Source organism: Pan paniscus, chromosome 11, assembly GCF_029289425.2.
Source record: "Pan paniscus chromosome 11, NHGRI_mPanPan1-v2.0_pri, whole genome shotgun sequence".
Lineage (NCBI taxonomy): Eukaryota > Metazoa > Chordata > Mammalia > Primates > Hominidae > Pan > Pan paniscus.
The window spans coordinates 58,179,278-58,202,762 of record NC_073260.2 but is presented as its reverse complement, the minus strand read 5'-3'; the positions used below and the strand labels follow the sequence as shown (position 1 = coordinate 58,202,762).

Here is a 23,485-nt window from a genome sequence, read left to right as displayed (position 1 = left end):
AGCTACCTGAGTAGCTGGGATTCCTGGTGTGCACCACCATGTCCAGCTAATTTTTGTATTTTTAGTGGACACGGGGTTTCGCCATGTTGGCCAGGCTGGTCTCGAACTCCTGACCTCAAGTAATCCACCCACCTCGCCCTCTCAAACTGGCGGCATTACAGGTGTGAGCCACTGTGCCCAGCCTCTATGAACATTTAAGTCTTAGAGTGGACATATATTTTTTGGAGTGGAATTGCTGGGTTATATGGTAAGTACATGCTTTTACTTTTTAAGAAACTGCCAAACTATTCTCCAAGGTGGTGGCACCATTTACATTCCCACCAACAAAGTATGACAATTAGGATTATTACAATTAGGACAATTCCAGTTTCTTCCAATCTATAAACATAGTGTGTCTCTCAATTTATTTGAGTCTTCTTTATTTTCTAATAGCTATGTTTTATAGTGTTCCATGAACAGGTCCTGCACACCTTTCGTAAGATCTACATTTAAGTATTTTATTTTTTAATGCTATTGTGAATGAAATTCTTTTCTTAATTTGATAATCAGATTGTTACTACTACATAAAAAAGAATTGATTTTTGTATATTAACCTCGTATCCTGTTAACTTGCTAAAATTCACTTATTAGTTGGTGTCTTTTAGATTTCTAGATTTCTTAGAAGATCTCCATATAGGATCATGTTATCCATACACAATAATGTATGGAGAGACAGTCCACTTTAAGCAGCTTGCACTCCTACATGTTTTGTTGGGTCTGCTAAGACTACCAAGGCCTAAAAGCTCTTTTATGGACCCTTTTTTCATGGTTGTTTATGCAGCTGGTAACCTTGAGAGGTGAGGTTACATTTTCTTCCACACAAAGAGCCTTCTCACTTACTACTTGCTATAACTGCAGTAGATTCCCCAAGCTCATTATTTCTCAGCTGCAATACAAGTCTGCTATGAGTGTAATATTCATACGTGCCCTATTGCATTGCCCCTGTGGGCCTCAGGGGCAAAGGAGACAGATACAAATATGCTGAAACTCATGTTGTTGTTTGTGGTGCCATGAGTAATATAGTTCACAGGTGTTGTCATTCTTTAATTTTAGCCATCCTAGAGAACATATTATCTCTCTATGATATTGACTTATATTTCTCCAATGGTTAATGATTTTAATACCAAATGTTGACCAGGATAAGAAGCAACTGGAATTGACACACATTGCCAATGGGAGTATAACATGTTCAAGGGCTTTTGAAAATAGTTTGACAGTTTTCTTTAGAGTTTCACATACTGAAATTCCACTCCCAAAAGCGATGTAAAAGAATGTTTGTAGAAATTTATTCATAATAGATCCATACTGGAAACAAGCCACAAGTGTCCATTTTAAAAAGAATGGATAAACAAACAGCACAATTGAAATCTACTCAGCAATAGAAGGAAATGTGCCACAAATCCACGCAACAACATGGATGGATCTCAGAAAGCTTATGCTCACTAAAGGGAGCTGGATACAAAAGCTTCTGTATGATTCTGGTACTGTATGACTTTTTGTAAGTTCAAAAGCACAAGCCAACCTAAATAATATGACAGAAAGTAGAACAGTGATAGGTAGAAGGTGCCTAGATAATCAATAAAAAGTATTAACAAATGGTAAGGGGGTGATGAACTGATCTGTAACTTGATCTGGGCTCTGGTAATACAGGCATATACATCTGTAAATATTAACCAAATGGCACACTTTATGCATTTAATTGTATTTTAAGTTATGCCTCAATTCCAAAAATTTTAAAAATAATTTTTAAAGTGACCCAAGAGAATCAGACCAGCCAAATATTTCTTGTTCTTATGTCTAATCTATATTAACATCCTTATGAATATTTTGTTTGTTTGAATGCCACTTCCTGTCATAGTACTAACAACCTATTTTAGATGAATTTTAATTAAAGTTACATATGCTGCTGAAGCATACTCTTTGCGTAAGTAAATAAGATTAATTTCTTTAAAATCTACATATTTCTTCAACCGAAACACATTTTGCTATAGATAACCTGATGCTATTTTGTTTGGCCTGTAGTCAGCTGAATCATTCAACATTTGTAACATATTCACATTGTCATATGCTACAAATCTGAGGGAAAAAAAGCATAAAAATAGAATGCCATTGGACTTACTAGTTCTAAGAACTATTAAAAGGCACAGATAAAAAATTTAGTAAACAATATCCTCAGGCAAAATATTTTCTGTTGTATTAACGTTCTACTTTTCAGGTCCTTTGTTGTATATGTAAATTGGCACATCTAACACCTAGGCACACTGGGAAGCTTAGTGTAGCTTCTGACCTATAAACTAAGGAGGGGAATATGCAAGAATTTTGATTTTATGAAAAATGAGGACCAGGCGTGGTGGCTCACACCTGTAATCCCAGCACTTTGGAAGGCCAAGGTGGGCGAATCCCCTGAGGCCAGGAGTTGGAGACCAGCCTGGTAAACATGGTGAAACCCCATTTGTACCAGAAGATATAAAAATCAGCCGGGCCTGGTGGTGGGTGCTTGTAATCTCAGCTACTTGGGACAAGGGTAATCCCAGCTATTCAGGGAAAGGGAAAGGGAAAAAGGGAAAAAGGGGAAAAGGGAAAAAGGGTGAAAGGGGGAAAGGAGAAAGAAGGGGAAAGAAGGGGAAAGAAGGGGAAAGAAGGGGAAAAGGGAGGGGAGGGGAGGGGAGAAGAAAAATGTAGGGGAATTTAATTCTTATTAGATTAGTTATCTTAAATATTTGCTACATTTACATTATTCTATCAGAGATTTATACTCTTTATATTTTTAAATTATTGCATACATTTTTATCAATTTCTTTCCTCTAGATTCCTCATACAAAACAATGAAATCTCACATCCTATTCTGTTTTGGGATATTGCACTGTGCAGAATAGTGGAAATTTCAAGTAGTTAAAGATCGCATACTATAACAAACCATTTATGGGTCATTTCCCCAATGTAAGAATTTTGCTTTTATTTATTAATATGATTTTAAACTATGGTGCCAAGTTTTCACTAGGAGTTATACTTTCTAATGTGGGAAATAAATATCTTGATATTGAAAAGCCCTTACAAATACCCTGAGCTATTCATTTTGTATTAAAAATATTCAGTAATTATTTTCTCTGCCTCTTAATCAGTGAACCTAGTCAGTGTGCCAAGAAAGCATGATCACATGGAAGGACATCTGAATAGTGGAGAAATACGAGGAGTGGAGGGAAAAGATCCAGTATGTTTCCATTTGCTCTGTGTTTGCAGTTTATCACATAGGTTTCTAAATTATCCTTGTCTATGAAATTCATTCCCATACACCAACGTTAATTTCCATTCAAACCCACGGGCTTGCTCCCTGATTGTACTCTGCACGTGAGAGTTCATGGTTTTCAATATATAAAGCCCGTTTGAATCATTAACGCTTCTGGCTGAGAATGAGAGTTAACGCAAGCACTTTCTAAAAACAGAAAAAGAGGGCAAAATACATATACGCTTTTGCCTAGCCAGTTTCAATTTGCTTCTAGCAAAATTATCCATTTCATCCCTACTCCTGCACTTCTATTTCACATTAATGTAGGAGAATATGTACTTACTAAAATGGAAAGTTGTCTCACATAAAATGCTACTGAGCCAATCCAATGAATGTTCGCAATTAAAGGTATAATAATCATAAAAAGAAGAAAACTTGATAAGCAAAAGAATAATCAAGTACTAGCATGAGTTACTAAGTGTTTTATTTCTTAAGCTTTTGTCTAAATAACTTTGGATCACATAGTTTTCTTAAGGAGACACTTAAGAAGAATGACAAATGGAACTCTACTTTTTCTTTATTTGCCTTTTCTTGTATCAAATGCCCCATCACATTTTAGAAATCTTGGTTTTGCAGAAAAATTTAGCAATGTGCAATTCCAGGAAATATCAATGTAAACTTAATGACAACAAAGTCAGGTTTAATAGTCAAATCCAAATTTCAAGAATTTCATATTTTATATAATGGCACCAATTTTCCTGCAGCTGAATATACACAATCTGACTATACCTATATGTCAGTATACATACATATATATACTGAAATATATATGTATGTATATACTGACACTGACATATATAGTCAGTATATGACTATGACTATAGTCAGTATATATGACTATGACTATATATAGTCAATATACAGTTAGTATATACTAACATATATGTATATGTGTATATGTACTGACATATATATGTGTGTTTATATGCACACACACTGACCATGTACTGACATGTGTGTGTGTATATATATACACACACTCTCACACTGACCGTATATATGTATATATTCCTGCAACTGAATATACACACACACACACACACACACACACACACACACACACATACATTCAGCTTCAGGAAAACTGGTGCCATTACATAAAATATAAAGTTCTTGAAATTTGGATTTGACTATTAAGTACACACTGACTCTCTCTAAATATATATATATATATACACACACACACACATATGTATATATTTAGTACATAGTACATACACACACAGATATATACATACGTGTTGTGTATTTATGTACATTTATTGAACACATTAAAATCTATTAATTTGCAAAATTATATATACAAAATTAATCATACACTTGTGATGAACCTTTTCATTCTTTCATGTTTCTTTGCATAAAGAAGTAAGAGAGTTGTTTGGATATTAGAGTGGAAGAGTATACATACATAATCAGAAGTTTCCAGAGGAAACATGAAGAGATGTCAACTATTTCTCCATTTTTTACTGATAATGCTTTCCAGAATCATGACTTTTGATTTTTGTTGTGCTATAATTACTCACTCTTTACAATGTCCACTTACTTCCTTGAGGGATATGACAGGAAGATTGAGAAAAACTGTGGCTGGAAGGCCGGCAGTGCTGTAGAGACCCTGGGACCTGGGCCCTTCTTCTTTGGCTCCAGGTCATCCTGTGGTCTCCCCACCTTCCTCCTGCTTCCCTGGGCCCTCCTCACAACACTTCACAGACTTCTGTCCTCGTCTTGTTGTAACATCTTTTCTAAAATGTATTTTACAATAATTTCTCTACATTTCCTAAGCATCTGAAACGTAGTGTGACAATTTCATATATATTAATACTTTATACAATTCCTCATTCTGGTTTAGGAAAAATTACAAATCAGTTTAAAACTATTTTGGCAAGCAATCTAAATTAACTACAGAATATCTTCTTATTGCTTTCCTGTAACAAGAAAGAGGTGGTGATGAGATGGTACACAGGTAATCCTTTATGAAAGCTATGGAATTCAGGGCATTGTTAATTCTTACTAAAATATGTGGAAACTTAGCAACTTTGAGCATCATAAAAAATAAATAGGAAGGTACATGGAAGAAAAACCATGTTCTCTAAAACCCCATAAAGCTAAGTTTTCTAAATATAATGAAATGTAAAATTTTTTTAAAATGTGACTTTTTTCTGGTTTATTTTCCTTTTTAATTTTTAATTTTTGTGGGTATGTAGTAGTTGTATGTATTTATAGGGTACATGAGATATTTTGATACAGGCATGTAATACATAATAATCACATCATAGAGACTGGGGTATCTGACTTAAGCAGCTTTTGTACTGGACCACACTTAAAATAGTTTAAAGCTAAAATAATGGTATACAAAGAATTATCAGCACAGTCAACAATCATCATCATCATCATCATCATCATCATCATCATCATTTTCCGTTTTTTCAATCTGAACCAAAGGGAGATTGTTATATCTACTGACAAATACAAAAATCAAATGGGATTATGAGAATGGTCCTGTGTCAGCTAGTTATAAATAGAAAATACACATATATATCCTATTGGAAGGAAAATACACATATACACACATCACCCAAATGGTGATGTTTTACAACACGTTATGTATAAAATTAGGCATAAAACTGAACTTTAATTTTCAGTGAAGTATGAATAAAATAGTGAAGAGCTCTCCAGGTTGACAATTATAGGAACAATTCTAAAACTACTCATCAGCTGATTGGGACTCCTTATAAAATTAATTTAAATGCACCAAAAGCCATATTGCATTTATACTGTAGAAGGTAAAACTGGTACAGCCATTTCATAAAAAGATTTTTGATATTTTCCTGTTTTTTAAAATTGAATAATTGTGACACAGAGAATGAGAAATGCATTAATCTTATTCTTAGAGGTTTCTCTGTCGAGTTTAAGTTGCCAATGTCATATGCCTGGCAGTGTGGTGGCCAATTTAAATGGAACCATAGGGGATTCATTCAGTCCATGTAAACTACTTAAACATCACCTGACGGTCCCCTCCCCTGCACCGTGGGCTGCCATAACCTAATTTAACAAGCTCTTTCAGAGTTTGGACATTTCTTTGGTAACAACTGACATTACCTGGCATTATTTCATGTTTTATTCTGAATTATTCTACTACAGAAGCTTAAGTTTAATTCCATCTATACATATTATTTAATGTTTGCTTTGTCATGGCTCTGAGCTAGATGTTGTGAAACAATGTGCTTAACTGCCACTTTTACTCCCACTGTTGATACTACTAATTGCCGGGCGCGGTGGCTCACGCCTGTAATCCCAGCACTTTGGGAGGCCAAGGTGGCCGAGGCGGATCACGAGGTCAGGAGTTGAGCCTGGCCAACATGGTGAAACCCCGTCTCTACTAAAAATACAAAAAATTAGCCAGGCGTGGTGGCGCGCACCTGTAATCCCAGTTACTCAGAAGGCTGAGGCAGGAGAATCGCTTGAACCCAGGAAGCGGAGGTTGCAGTCAGCCAAGATCACGTCACTGCACTCCAGCCTGGGTGACAGGGTGAGGCTCCATCTCAAAAACCAAAACAAAACAAAACAAATTAAAAAAAATCTACTAATTATAATTTTTGCTTCAGCAGCACTCAGTAGATTTTAGCTACTTTGGATCAGATCATATATTAATTTTTTAATTATGGTAATACACATCACATGAAATTTACCATTTGAACTGTTTTATATGTAAAGTTCAGTAGCATTAAGTACATTCACGTTGTGCAACCATCACTACCATCCATCTCTAGAGCTGTTTCACCTTCCCAAATGAAAACTCTGAACCCACTAACAATAACCTCCATTACCAGCCCCTGGCAACCACTATTCTATTTCTTGTCTCTATGAATTTCACTACTCTAGGTACCTCATATAAATGAATAACGTAGTAGTTGTCCTTTTGTGTCTAGCTTATTTTCCTTAGCATAATGTCTTGAAAGTTCATCTGTGTTACAGTACGGGCCAGAATTTTCTTCCTACACTGCACTAGGCTTCTCCATTTGTCCATCAATGGAAATTTGGGTTGTTTCTCTTTTGGCTCTTGTGGATACACCTGCTCTGAACATTGGTGTAACATAACCTAATTATTTTATGTGTATTAATTCATTTAATCTTCACAACCTATTTTACTCAAGTTAACTGTTTCATGATAGGTACTTTACTAATCCCATTTTATAACTGAGGAAACAAAAACTCAGGGAGATAAAGGAATTTGTCCAAAGTCACACAGCTAGTAAGGGATAGAGCCTGGATGATTCCAAGCTTATCCCTAATCACTAAGGATAAGACAGCACCCTTCCTTCAAGGAAGTTAGAATTGCACAAAGCGTAAGAAAAGCATACAAACACCTAGTAAGCACACTGGCATGTGATAAATGCTGAGAGCTTTTTAAGGGAAAGTGCCAGACATATGTAGCATGCAGTCTTAGTAAAAATCTAGATTAGGTCTGGCAGCCAAAATCTAGATTATGACCTGCTTTATATAGCCAGAGAACTAAGAATGGTTTTACATTTGTAAAGCGCTGCATTTAAAAAAAAAAACAAAGAGGGCGGGGGCTGGGTATGGTGGCTCAGGCCTGTAATCCCAACATTTTGGGATGCTGAGGTGGCTGGACTGCTTGAGCCCAGGAATTCAAGACCAGCCTGAGCAACATAATGAGATCCCATCTTTACAAAAAATATAAATGTTCGCTGGGTGTTATGACATGTGACTGTGGTCCCAGCTACTCGGGAGGCTGAGGTGGGAGGATCACCTGAGCCCACGGAGGTTGAGGCTACACTAAGCTGTGATCTTGCCACTGTACTCCAAACCTGGGCAACAGAGCAAGACTGTGTTTCAAAAAAAGAAAGAGAAAGAGAGAAGAGGGGAAAAGAAAAAAAGAGGGAAGGAAAAAAGCAAGGAAGGAAGGAAGGAGAAGGAGGAGGAAGGGAGGGAGGGAGGGAGGGAAAACAGAGAAAGAAAAAAGAAAAAAAAGAAATGTAACAGAGACCTTACATGGTCCACAATACCAAAATCATTTTCCATCTGTCTCTTTACAGCAGAAGTTTGCTAACTCCCATGTTTAACTTTTATTTTTAATTGATGAATAATAATTGTACATTTTTATGAGGTGCAATGTGATGTTTGGATACATGCATACACTGTAAAATGATCAAATCAGGCTAATCAGCATATCAGTCACCTCAAATATGTATCATTCTTTTAGCGGTGAGAATAGTTAAAATTCTCTCATATATTTCAAAACAGACAACACTTATTAACTATATTCACTATGCTATGCAAAAGAACAACAGAAATTATTATTCCTATCTACCCAAAACTATGTACCTACTGACCAACATCTCCCCCTTCCCTATCCACCCTCTCCTCTAGCGTCTGGTAACCACCATTCTACTCTCTACTTCTGTGAGCACTGTCTTTAAATTCCACATGTAAGTGAGACTATATGGTATTTGTCTCTCTGTGCCTGGTTTATTTCACTTAACATAATGTCCTCCAGGTTCATCCATGTTATCACAAGTGTCAGAGTTCCCTGCATCACGGGTTTTAACCCACACCTTTGATGTACTTGGCTCTAGTAAGTACAAGCGTGGGGAAAATGTAAAACTCTTTTTGTGCAAGCATTCTGCATCATGTTTCAGACTTTCAAAGAAAATTTTAAGTCATCCTCAACAACATCACATTAATTTGAGGCTAGAGAAGATACTGACTATAACCCTGACAAAAGCCACTTGAGCAAATCCGTCAGAATCATTCTGCAGGTATAAATTTTTAAATCACAAACTCATGAGGGAAAATGTAACTTCATTTCTCCATAACCCAGAAAGCTTTCTAGTAGAAGCTGGAATTCTGGCTGATACAGAGACTGGAAGTAGTCACAACAGGTGTCTCTGTCCAGTTAAGGGATAAGCCTGTCAGTTCGTGTCTGTATTGGTCGCAGACCCTTGAAAATTCCTTCAGGGGTTCTTTTACTTCCCCTTCATCCCCAGAGTTAACTCTGGTCTCTTCTGGCTTTGCTAATTGCCTTGGTAAAGCGGGGAGGGGAGTGTGTTCAAGCCCCAAGTAGAGGTCAGCACTGCACTGTCCTCAGGGATGGCGACCTGCTGCCGATGGAGCCAAGTCCTCCCATCCCAGGCTGGGACAGTGCTCTCCACAACGTTTTGGTGACCCTTTCTCCTCCCTCTGCCAGACCTCTGGCAGGAACATGGTCTTGCTCACCTGCCTTTGGTACCTCAGGGTGTCCTTGGATAACTGGGGCTGACCTCACCGGCCACCAGAGCTGCCGCAGGGCGTCCAGTCCTGTCACTGAATGTGCCGCAGCACAATGAGGATGCCGTGCAGGCTGCTCTTGGAGACTGGCATTCTCCTTTCCACTACACACTTGAGAGTGCCCACTCAGATCCCTGAGCTTCAGTGAAGACTTCCATTAAGCCACCACCGGCAAGGCTCTGCTTGAGAGCAGAGCTTCAGGGCAGTCCCCACCTCTCTATGCATCCTATCGTGCAGTCCTGCTGAGGGTTCCTAGTCTGCGAGATAGCAGAAAAATTAAAACACCTTTAGCCTGCTCAATTCCCTTTCAAACTTTTTCTACCTCAGACCAAAAGATGCTTTTGGACTTCAGAAGTGAAGATTAATGCCTTGGTTCACAGTCTCTGCAATGATCCCCTTTTCTCTACACAGAAGACTCAAGACAATCTGAGTTAGGAGCAAAGACGGAGGTCTGAGGGCACTGGCGAAAAATTTCAGTGAGCTTGGAAGCAGGGTCATTTATGTTAATTGTACATGTCATCCCACACAGACATGGCCTTTATAGGAATTATCAGTGTCGTGAAGAAAGTTTTTATTTCCATTTTTAAACCTCATATCCCCTCATCAAAAGCTCCCATCATGAGTTTCTGGCTGACTTACGCCAGGACTCACAGAATGATTCATCCCTACATGAAAAAGTATTTTCACCAACCTCAAAGGTTTTCAGGAATTACTAGATCAAAGAATTGTTAAAGAAACTTTCCAAAAGCTCATTCTACTTGCCCCTCCAAGCAAAATACTAACTTTGTGATGGATTTTAGACATTCCTAGTCCATAACAGTGGCATGAAACTTTTTTTTTTTTTTTTTTAATAGAGACAGGGTTTTGATGTTGCCCAGGCTGGTCTCCAACTCCTGGGCTCAAGGTGATCCAACCGCCTCAGCCTCCCAAAGTGCTGGGATTACAGGCGTGAACCACCGTGCCCGGTCCCGCACAGAAGTTTTTGATGTTAGGTGTGCCACCTTCAATGATGGCTGTGTGGATCCAATATCTGCTTCTCTTTCATTCATAAAATTCACCAAGTTCACATTGGAAAACATTATTCCATGGTTATTCCAGAAAATATTAGATTATCCCCGTTCTGTTTGAAAACTGACTGAAAATATGACATCATGTTCCCATCTGACAGGAGTGCACAGCAGGCATGGAAAATGGGGATGAGTGCGTCCAAGTTAGTTCCAATTTTCAAACATTCATCCCGCACCGCCTGTTCAGTTGCCTGGGTAAAACTGCCCCACGCAGAGAAGCTTTTACCCCAGGTTAATAAAGATGCTTTTTATATTTGTATTTGAGTTGTGGTCACTAGTAATGTTTTCTAGTCCAGATTGTGAAATTTGTATTTGTTACTATCTTTGTTTTTATACCTCAAAGAACCATTTAGAGTCACTGATTCATTTCCATAAAGCAGGAACTTTCCAAAATTTAGTAAGAATAGCTAAGTACAAATCTAAAAAAAAAAATTACATACTTCAAAAACTAAAAATGCATTCACTGAGATGCCTTATATCCTAATTAAATATTAGCTGAATTGTAATTGATCTTACGTTTTGATTTTGTGAAATATATATTGCCTTTACTCCAAAATTTACTAGACCACCTTCTTACGTATGGCAGTGGGCATTAGGTGGCTTGTGAATTTGAGAACTGCTCTATGGGGTTAGTGTCTGAGATTCATCAACTGAGCATGGAACAAGAAGAGAATAGCACTTTAAAGAACATTAACTGAGGACTTTGCTAAGCATTTATTTAATTAGGGAAAGCTTCAAAAGTTGAAGTTCAATCATGGGACTTTCAAAATAATCCAAGTGAGACATGAAGAGACTAAGCTGAGGGGGAGATCCATGGAAATGATGTATTAGAATCATAAGCATGAACTGTTTCAACAGACAATACACAGAATTTGGAAAAAGGAGGGAGTGATAACTCTAAGATTTTTTTCCACAAATCAACATTCATACATATTATTTTGTATTCATATACTGTGATCTTCATGGAGTAAGGTGCTAATGTAAAAAAATTGATTATTGGAGTGTATAAAAGCAACTTTTGACCATTTTCTCTGTGTGTGTGTGTCTACATAGCAAACTTACTTCCTCAGAGAAGCAGAAACTCTTTGTCTTACTGACACTGGAATGTATCCTCAGTAGTTTTATTCCATGAAAAAGATAACTAGGCTGGGCGTGGTGGCTCACGCCTGTAATCCCAGCACTCTGGGAGGCCGAGAAAGGTGGATCACTAGGTCAGGAGATTGAGACCATCCTCGCTAACATGGTGAAACCCCGTCTCTACTAAAAATACAAAAAAAAAAAAATTAGCCGGGCGTGGTGGTGGGTGCCTGTAGACCCAGCTACTTGGGAGGCTGAGGCAGGAGAATGGCATGAACCTGGGAGGTGGAGCTTGCAGTGAGCAGAGATCGCGCCACTGCACTCCAGCCTGGGTGACAGAGCGAGACTCCGTCTCAAAAAAAAAAAAAAAAAAAAAAAAACCAACAGCAAAAAAAACAGATAACTAAGACTTTGGCCCTACAATATTTACACTCTGCATGGAAAACAACCCACCAAATATGTTTTCTGTACTTACTGAAAAACCACCAACTATGGTTTCATATTCACTGAATACAAGTAAATTAATGAAACATTTTCAGGACAATCAGGCACAGATTGCTATTTTTTCTATTGAGTTGAGATAATTATTTGTGCTAATAATAGAAAGAAAGTGTGTATCCACTCCTGGAAGGCTGTGTGCTGTGCTATAAGAGAAGCTGATGCCTCTGCTTCCCCATCTTTGTTCTGTGGAGCCACACAGGCAGCCTGATACCTGGGCAAATGCTTACCTGCCCAGATCCGAAGGGATGGTGCACCCAGAGTCGTGGCTAGGTTGTGTGCAGCACAAATTCCCACCTCTAGTTTCCCTGCTTTACTCTTTTCCTAAGAAATCAGTACCTGAGCTTTTTCAAAATAACTGGAGAAGAAATGAGGCAGAAAGTATCTTTTTAAACACAATCCTCATTCACTCAGAAAATTGAGAAAAAAGTTCTAAGTGATAATTGATGTCAACCTGTAAAATTTTTCAAGAGCTTGAGTGTCTATTTTCTCTACAATATTGTCATCAACTCATAACCAAATATCACAAATAGGCAGCATAATGGCCTCATTAGGGCAGTTTCCACAGTGACCCACACCATCAACAATGGCATGCATCTGTCATGCATCTTCCCAGAAAGTCCCAAAATTCTACAGGAAAAACCTCTTGGAAAGAAAGTTTCGAATGTTGATGAGGTCCACCCATATAGTTAATCTCTTCAGGTGAGAAGCTATAAACATAAGACACTTCTTCGGTTTCATCCATTTTGTAAACTCATTTGCTGAAATGTTCTTCACAGTAATATCTGTGTTCACTGCATTGTTTCCAAGTATTTAAAATCCCTGAAGAAGTAAGTAATCCATGTGTTTTACGCCATTTCAACAGAAATGTCTTAGGCAATGTTTATCTTTGCTGCTTACAGATCCCCAAATAAGACAGCTTGCTTCATTAGTGAAGGCCCCTTGAAAAAATTCTCAAACTCTCCTTCGGTCTAATGCATGGTTAGTTATTGTACATTCATTTTGCAACTTTAAAAAGGAGCAATTGCAGAGGTGTCAAGCCACAAATAACAATGCTGTCTAACTTCGTTAGACCATGAAAACACATGGGTTATCCTTGCAAAAAAGCATATATATTTTTTAATTTATTGCAGTAGCATCTTGAATTACATCTATCATGAGAGAATATAAAATCTTTTTCATGTTTTTCACACACTGTCATAACTTATTATTGTTTTCCATTATCTTAATATTCTGCTGTCTAAGAGATGTAGCCCCTGGGTGACCTGAAAGTCTGGTGAAGCTAGTATGATCAGGGATATAATAAGACAGTGACCATCTATGGACCTTGGACACAATACTAGAGAGCATGATAGACGCGTGTGGGCCATAATGATGTTGGTATTAATACGCTATTAATTCCTCTCTGACTCCAGTACATCATCTCCACCTTGTCTAGGTTTTGCATTTCCAAATACTTGCCCTTTCTCTCTTAATAATTCTCCTTAATATCCCACATTCCTTTAACCTGAGGTGGAAAACTCCTAAGTGGGGAGGGAAATCCTAAAACTCACTAGGTGACACAATACACTGAAACATTCCAGCTTGGGTCAGCAGACATGTTACAGCTGCAGACTCTTATGTTTTCTCTCTTTAGACCAAAGAGTTTATCTTACACTCATCATGTGTTGGTCTGTGAGCGGCCAAGACAACATTCAATGAGCAACCAGCAAACCCTCCCTTATGCTAGAATGCTTACTTATGGGGATACTAAAAACACTAGGTCTGTTATAGTTCTACTTGGAAACTTCAGATGCCTTTTCTTCTAACTCTGAAATTTTAATAAGATGGAAGAAGCACTTTCTGCATAATTGTTTATTTAAAACTAAATGCAATTCCAACCCAGAAGAGGCCTCTTTTGGACAAGACTAGTCAAGTTACAGATGAAGACAACAGGGTCTTAGCTGTCAGTGAGATAGCCCTCTTTGATCTTGGGAAATTCTGAAGGAATTTCTCATTTCAAAATAAGAATAAATACTTTTGGGTAAAGGGAGGAGAGAAAATTCTTCAGGTCACCTTCCATTTTTTCCTTATAAACAAATTACAATCAGTTGACCTCAGCCTAGCATTTTGATTAAAAATAACTCAAGACAGGACTGAAAGAAAACACCAAGAAGAGTGTTTTATCCTAATCTTAGAAAGGCATATTCATATGACAACCAGCATAAGAAGCAAGGAATCTGAATTACAGAAAAACAAACTTTAAACTGAAACTGCTAATATAATAAATGCAGAGGAGACACAGGGCAGCTAATGCACAAATAAATGTATGTCTTTAGCCAGTATGTGAATGATACCCAAAACGGCTGGTTTTCCATCTCAAACAGTCATGGAATAACAACTTCACAGTGTTTATTAATTGTTGAAATTGTCTAAAATAAGAGATTATATTTTCACAAATTGATTTGACACAGACACAGCTATAAGCACATGAGAAGACAAGCCTAAGGAAAAAGGTAAAATTAATTCACCTATGTCTGTATTTGTCAACTAAACAAAGCATCGATCCATTTATTATAAAGTATAATAAAACTAAGGACAACCATTGCATAATTAAATTGCCTCTGAAAGCCAATTATTGATTATGGAGAAAACCAAGTTTTACAACTGTATGTGTGTATCATATAAAGATTTCATTTCCTAATATAGATCATTCATTATTTATTTTGAAATGTTAAGAATTTACTATGTGCCAGTGTATCATTTGAATTCTCATATTTTAAACATTTTAAACTATAGGTTAATTTTCTGAAATTTTCAATTAGTGTCAGAAGAAGTTACAGAAAAAGGAATAACAAACATGTTTAAATAATTAAATGGTTTCAATGGCATCTCTGAATTTCTTTGATATTATTATCAAAATGTTTTCTTCAATTCTACTCAAAACCTTATTTTTTTGCCCTAAGTCTTTGTCAGCTTATTTCAGTCTTATTTTTACGTGTAATATACCACAGAGTTCTTCTTAGCTTCAAGTGATGCAATGTGAAAGGTGTAGAAATGCACACTGACCCTTAGCCTCTTAAATTTACAACAGGTCGGCCAGGTGCGGTGGCTCACGCCTTTGGGAGGCCGAGGCGGGCAGACCACGAGGTCAGGACATTGAGACCATCCGGGCCAGCATGGTGAAACCCCTTCTCTACTAAAAATACAAAAATTAGCCTGGTGTGGTGGCGGGCACCTGCAGTCCCAGCTACTCGGGAGGCTGAGGCAGGTGAATCACTTGAGCCCAGGAGGCGGAGCTTGCAGTGAGCCGAGATTGCACCACTGCACTCCAGCCTGGCAACACAGCAAGACTCCATCTCGATAAATAAATAAATAAATAAATAAATAAATAAATAAATAAATTTACAACAGGTCACTTTATCCTCAAATTAGCCAATACCATGTTAGAGGTTATACTGAAATTCTAACTATGAAGATGTAGAAAGCAAAAACATATTTAATTAGTTATAATCCAATCTGTGCAATATTCATGATAATACATTTTTACAAGTTGAAAGTAATTCTGGATTATGCTTCATAACTTATGAAACCTTTGGTGGAAAAATTGAGTCTTCCCCATTAAAGGGAATTAAATAAGTTGCTTATAAAAGTGCATTAACTTGTTTGGCCCATGGGTTCATCATTTAGTGGCATGGAAGAACTAGTTTACTTGTGGTATCCAAGAGGCATGAAGAAAGACACCTCCAAAAAGTCCATTTTGATTCTTTACACTGGGACAGACGGGATGCATAGCTACCTTGTTCCCCTCTCACCCCTCAGGCTAAGGCTTGAGTAACTATCGCAGCTGTTTCCATGGCGTCTTCCCATCACATGGGAAGAAGGCACTGGGCTGCACAACAGGGAAACTACTTGTTTTCTGCCTGTTAATTTTTAGCTCTGAGATCTTTACACTCCACTGGAGAAAGGCTTTAATGTCTGAGACAGGGGGTCATTATTTGTTAGTTTAATTATTTATGATCAGAACATTTGTTCAGTCACTCTTCCATAGACCATTCTGAATCTAATAAAGGATATTAAAACACTAGAGATAATCTATAGCCTTCAATAAATCACTCCCAATTTGGAACTCCTTTGATGAATACTCCAGGCTACCATGAGGGAGAAGAAAAAAGTCAAAACCAATTAAAAAAAGCAACAACAATGAATTTGTAATAAACTTAGTTGATAGCTAACTAAAGTAAGCCTGTTTTTCTAACTTCATTCACATGAAAATAAATTTTATTAAGATTGATATCACGCTTTTTTGCACGATGAGTTACAGGAACATGAACTAAGAATAAAAATGATCCCTAAGATAAAGAATCCTCATAATCATGTACTTTAGTACAAAATATGATTTGACATCAAGAAGAGCTATGGCTTGAGATTGCTCTTGTTTTCCTTTACCCCCTGTGCCCAGGCTTAGTCACTGTTTCAGTGATAATGACCGTCCACTGAGGCTCTGCAGCAATAGAATCTAAAGTAACGAAACAGAGCCCATATCTCTGCAACAAATGAAATCACAGACTTAAGAAAAATAAACAGAAAAACGAAAAGTTAAGTTGTTCATGTTTCATAGCCATACTGCCTATAACAAATGCCAGAACATATTTATTTGGTCCAATGTGCAATGCATTAAATGTGCTCAAATACAGAAAACACCAAGAAATGCAACAGGGAGTTAAAAAAAAAAAAAAAAAGGCTGGGCGCGGTTACAGGCTCACGCCTATAATCCTATCACTTCAGGAGGCTGAGGTGGGTGGATCAGGAGGTGAGGAGATCCAGACCACCTTGGCTAACATGGTGAAACCCCGTCTCTGCTAAAAAAAAAAAAAAAATACAAAAAATTAGTCAGGCCTGGTGGCGGGTGCCTGTAGTCCTAGCTACTTGGGAGGCTGAGGCAGGAGAATGGTGTGAACCCAGGAGGCAGAGCTTGCAGTGAGCTGAGATTGCACCACCGCACTCCAGCCTGGGTGACAGAGCGAGACTCCGTCTTAAAAAAAAAAAAAAAAAAAAAAGAACAAGGGCAATAAGAAAATAGGAAAGCACAATTATATAAAATACAGTAGACACTTTTGAATCTTTTTAATATATGCCTACAAATACATTTTATTAATAGTGTAAATTTAATTTCCTCTGAGAATTTATTCAAAGAAGTTCTATCTGAGTTTGTGCTCAGAAAATGCCAGAATGATTCCTTGTCACAATGTATTTGGTGTTTAAAGTTCCCTCTAATTTACACAGCAAGACAACACTCAATTTTCTACACTTCTGCTTAAGCATATGTAAAAGAAACACACTCCTCATGAGATATGTTTACAAATATAAATGGAATAGTCACAGTGGAGCATGAATAAACCATTACATGGTTATTTCTCTACAGTGGATGCTAAAGAGAAAATCAAGTCCGCCATAATAAGAAATAAACTAAGAGTTGTAGTTAAAACATAATAAAAATCTTTTTAAACACTTCTTTACTTTGCCAATTTTCTCATCCAAATAGGGATAATTAAATAATCTGGGACAACAAAATGTATACTGTGGCAGAACAAAAGAATCCAAGGTAAAAAAAAGGACATGGCAGAATCTAAGGTCTTTGATAAATAATACTCAGATATTGCAAGGGGTATACAAAGAGTTCAAACACTGTCAAAGTCAGGTGTGACTTGTTCAAGGCACACAAAGATCATACCAAGGGAAACCCAGCAGGACAAGAAAGCCAAAGTGATCAACTTATTCCTGTCAAATACATTCTTGGAGTTTCAAATGTGAACAAATATGCTTATTCTGAATTTTACTTCCTTCTGCAAAGTATTAATCAATTATAATTATTTTGTTAAATGAAAATCCAATGAGAGTCACCAAGGAGCAATACAAGGAAAAAGGCTGACTCACCATCTCTTCGATTAAGCCTTGAAAACCCCGGGCCGTGGCTGCTGGACAGCTCTGAGGAGCTGCTGAAGGATGACCTAGGCAAGGCAGAGGCCAGTGGGGCATCACAGTCAGCTGCCGGGAAAAATACCGTGATATGGTTAACACTCAGATTGCAGCTTGGGAGAAACAATAGTCCAAAAATATATATGAATATATTCTAGGATGTATGGCAATCATCACTCCTTTTTTAATTCTTTACAATTTTTAAAATTTACATTGCAGCATAATTTACAGAGAGTAAAATTCCAGAGAATTTATTTGATGTTTTTAAAGTGTACAGCTCTATTCATTTTGACAAATGCATTCAGCCTTGTAACCTCCACCATAATGAAGACATAAAACAGGTCCATTAGCCCTCAAAGTTCCCTAATGTCCCACATTTTCTCAATTCTGCAAGATGTCTGGGTACATCACCCATCCAACACTACTTTAAACTCAATTTGATGCTTAGGTTCTTTAGGTACACACATACAGAGGTAGTGTGAATTCTGTGCCCAAACCTCAATAGCGGCTAGAAATTCTCACAGCGCCCCAGCACAGAACCTGTGGGGGATGGGAAAAGTGAAATGCACCAGGTGTTCAGGTCAGAGTTACCTGCGTGAAGCCAGGACCCATGAAAGGCAACACCTGTAGTGATGAACTGGAAAAAGCCCACTCTGTAGACCCCTCCAGAGGGAATCACTGCGGGCTACTTGCCTACAGGAGATGGAGGCTCCTCCTTTTTTGCCTGATAACTTGAGCATTGCAGGAACTTGCTCTGCCTTTCCAACCCAAGGACCCCTGCATGTCACCCTCACCTCAGGGTGACTCTCTATTGCTTCAGCTCTGGTCTAAAAGAATTGCTGGGGGTTAAGTAGTGTTTGACCCAGATCATCTTATTTGTCCTAAGACCATAAGGACCCTCAGAGCCTTCTTGCTCCTGGTGTTCCCCACCGTCAAACTTGAGGAGCCCCTGGGACCATTCCCACCTTGGGTAGCTCTTTTCCTATGCGTAGCCATGGGTAACAGAAGCAACCCAGAGGTTACCTCTGAGTCCCGCAGTCCAATCCTGTAATCACTGTACTTTCAGGCATGTCATATATTTTCTCATAAAAAGGGTACCTCTTCCAGCATGGTTATTGATCTAATAATGTTAGACATAAGTTTTCTGTCACACATTAAGATATGTCTGTGAAAGAGGAATGTTACACCTTGAATATATCATTAGATGATTCTGAACTGCATATTTTGTATACACTTTTTTTCTTTGTGAGCAACTTGTTAAGTCACAGAAAGAAGGCAACCAGAATTAACTAGATTGCTACGACTTAGCAAAATGTCAACTATGTTCAGTGAGATAGATAAGAGGTAATTCAGGGTCTCTCCTGATTTGTTTGGTTGAGTACATGATACTGCAACAACAGAAAGAAAATTCAGTGCACATAATTTGCCTGAGTGAATATCATTTCATAAAGAAATACTGGAATTATATCTGCTTTTCTAAAAGCATGCATTGCCATTAAGACAGCGACATGTCTTTAAGACATGACAAAAGAAAAACTCAGTAACTCATTGTGAAGCATCTGTTCTACAATAGGGAGAACAGTATCTCATTGCTTGGTAAAACATTCAGAGTATTTGATATAGGAACATTTTTCTATATATTCCCCATAAGTGACAATGTCACATTTATACAGGTGAGTCAGACACTGGAATTTGTGATTTTTTACATACAAAGAGCAGCATAATCTAGCTAAGAAATTGCATTTAACATCTTTAGCATGAAGAGCACCCAATATTTTTACACAGCAAGAAGCCATTGAAATGTGCAGAGCTGTTAAGAAAGGTTTGCTTTCTCTACGCTTTCCTTAAATGTCCCCCTCAATGTTTATGCCACAAGAGAGGCTTTCTTGATTTCCCCAGCACACATGCTCTCTGGATAACACTGTGCAGTCGGGATTCCCAGATGTCAGCAAATATGCTACAGAGTGGGCTAAGAAAAATAGATAAATACGAATCCAACTGGCTACGAACTTTACTTACATTTTCTAAAAAGGCATTTTAAAACTGTGAAGAAGCTAAAGTACAAGAAGGCAACTAAGGCTCTGCTCCATCTATAGACAAGTCCCACATGGCCCACGAGTGGTCACAGCAGGATCCAAGAAGGAAGGACATCATCCAGGGAATAGTGCCTCCTAAGCCTGTCTGCCTGATGTTATTTTCTCTCTATTTTCTGGGAAAGAATAAAAAAAATCCAAGAACATCTGAAGTAGCATTGACATTTTTTGGATAAAATCTCTTCCTACATTAGAAAAGCATGATAGCTGTTCTCATGATGCCTCTGTCCTGCAGTATCATGCAATACATAAAACAGCACTGGGCGTTTCACGTGTCCCTGGATTCCTGCAGTATCATGCGATACATGAAACAGCACTGGGCATTTCACGTGTCCCTGGGATTCCTGGCTGACATGTCTAACTCTCTCTGTGGAATCATGAGCTCTTGAAGGCACAATAAAAGTCTTTCCCAACTTCATGTGCTCTATACCTAGCGCAGAATCTGAAAGATAGCACATGCTCAATAAACTTCAACTGAATATTTACTAAATACGTAAAAGAGAATTATCATTAACTAATACACTTAAGTAAACTTAGTCTTCCTAAGTTAGCAGAGTACAATTTATTAAAGTTCAAACACAAGAGGCCTAGAGGTATCAGATTCACATCTCTAATAAAAATAATAACCAGATCTCAAGAGAAGGTTCTAAATAGGTGTAATAGATAATAGTTATTCTTTCCCTTGGTTTCTCCCTAATTAACTTTCCAATTGTGTGTTTCACGAGTTTCAGATGATTTCCAATAGGATTAAGGTCCAAATATAAATCTGTAAAGACAGCTGGAAATAAAATTGCTGAAATTTTCCATTTCGCCTTTGGAAAATTCAAGAGTCAATAGCATCTGTCTGCCAAAGAGTCACCTTGTAATGAAGAAAATTTCTGGCACAGGCTTGAATAAATCTTGCCCTTCAGAAAGGCAATAAATTCGGGTGCGGTGGCTCACACCTGTAATCCCAACACTTTGGGAGACCAAGGCAGGTGGATCACAAGGTCAGGAGATCGAGACCATCCTGGCTAATACGGTGAAACCCCATCTCTACTAAAAATACAAAAAAATTAGCTGGGCATGGTGGCACGTGCCCGTAGTCCCAGCTTCCCAGGAGGCTGAAGCAGGAGAATCACTTGAACCTGGGAGGAGGAGGTTGCAGTGAGCCCAGATGGTGCCAGTACACTCCAGGCTGGGCGACAGAGAAAGACTCCGTCTTAAAAAAAAAAAAAGAAAGAAAGGCACTAAATTTTATAAAATAAAAGAACATAAGAACATATCTGGTACCTAAGTTTGTTTTTTCCCTATCATTTTGAACTCTGTGAACACTTTCTTTCTAGAAAGAATTGTACACTACTGAGTCAGAGAGGAAAATACAGTGGGCACCCCACAAGTGTTACAGGGGCTGGATCTCCCTCTTCCTCAGCTTATTTGGAAATCTGGTTAAGATTCACTATATTTCCATGTGCTTGGCTCAATATAGAGGGTTCTAGGGTCTTAATGTTACAAGTATTGATTATTTCACATCTATTCTCACCACCTAAAGGCAGAGATTCATTGCTACATAGGTATATTTTATATTATTGTTCTCCTAGAAGATCATGGTTGAAAATGATATAAAATGTTTTATTCAGGGTTATTTTATATCTGTTCAAAAATGGTGGACTTCCTTAAAAATCACCTGTGCTGAACTGGGTAACAGCTGGATTCATATTAAAACTTGCAGGTTTGAAGAAGAGAAGCATTTGGAAAATGCAGAGAATAAACACAGTATGGGTTGGTGACTTAGCTGAAGGCTCAACAACGGTTGAGAGAGAAGTAGAGATAAACCCATAGGGGATCCCACCTGCCACCTTCCATGCAGCCACCTCAAGTGACAACTTTGAAGATGCACGCTAGACCAGAGGGTTTTTGGCTTGTCGCAGTTCCCTAGGCTTGTTGATTTAGTCTCGGCGATTAGCTCTGCCTAGGTTCCTCTCTCCCCACTCTATGGTCTTGATTTGTCCCCTGACCCCTGCCTGGCATCACTCTTAGCTTCCCACTTCTCCTTGACAAGTATTCCCAGCATGCTTTGTGATTCCCAGCATGGTGCCTATGAACGGTTTGGGACAGAAACCATTTCTTAGTATTATGTTCATGAAAGACAGCAGAAGATTAAAATTAGCCTAAGGGCTTCCTGTATACAAATCAACATTGCATTCACAGATGTGCTAGTTTATGACAATTTTTACCACATGAATATGAAATGATTAAAAAATCAATTTGAGGAATTGCCCTTACCTAAGACAGAGATGATATACTTTTCAAAACAGCATTTCATTTGAGTATGTTAATTCTTGCACTTATTTAATAAAAGTGTATTGAGCACCTACCATGTGCAAAGCATTATGGGGCATAAAGAGAGACATGGTTCTAGGTTCAAGAAGTCCAGAATCTAACATGGGAGGGAGATGTGTAAATATCTGTTATAGGAAATAAACAGAAGAGCAAAATATTTAGATACTACTATTTATTCCAAAACACAGGGAAGCATCTTAATTGCTTAGGAACAAAACCAGCCTCTGAAAGAGCAAACACTACTAGGGAGAGATGCGTATAAAAGTGCTTCTGGAAAAGATAAACATAAACCATGCATTTTCAAACAGCAATTCATTATTCTGGGATCTGATAATAAGAATGAAAAAAAAAAGAATGCATGGATAATACATGGACAGATTTTGTCCGTATCTGCAGAGGAAATGGGAAAAGCCAAAAGGAGGGGCGACAACTGATCCTATGGGGAGGAGCTTTACATTCAAATGAGGACACCTCCTGGCATCTCCGGATGGAGCTCCGAATTCATTACAGTATTACTTAAAGGATTTTATTAAAAGACCAAACCACACTGCACTTGTGGCTGAATGCCTTTATCAGAGATGAATCTTACATGTGTTAGGACAGGCTGACAGTGGCTCCCAAAGATATGTCTATGCCCCAATCCCGGGACCCTGTGAAGGTTACTTCAGAAGGTAAGGTTCTCCAGATGTGATCAAAGACCCTGAGACGAGGAAATTATCTTGAATTATCTGGCTGGGTCTTAAATACCATCAGAACTGCCCTTGTAAGAGAGATAAAGGTGATGATGAACAGAGCCCCACACAAAAGAGAAGAGGGTGTGATATTGGAGTGAGGCACTCACAAGGTGAGGCACACGGGCA

At 38.1% G+C, this 23,485-nt stretch overlaps 1 protein-coding gene across 6 annotated transcripts in view; it reads right to left on the bottom strand.

The window, feature by feature from the left end:
• Positions 1–23,485, bottom strand: part of LOC117978859 (contactin-associated protein-like 3) — a 239,003-nt gene that overhangs the window by 203,233 nt on the left and 12,285 nt on the right. For all 6 annotated transcript variants that reach the window (XM_055091859.2, XM_055091860.2, XM_055091856.2 and 3 more), the window contains exon 2: positions 18,169–18,279. In XM_055091859.2, the coding sequence (XP_054947834.1) occupies positions 18,169–18,279 (111 nt within the window). The remainder of the gene's footprint in view (positions 1–18,168; positions 18,280–23,485) is intronic.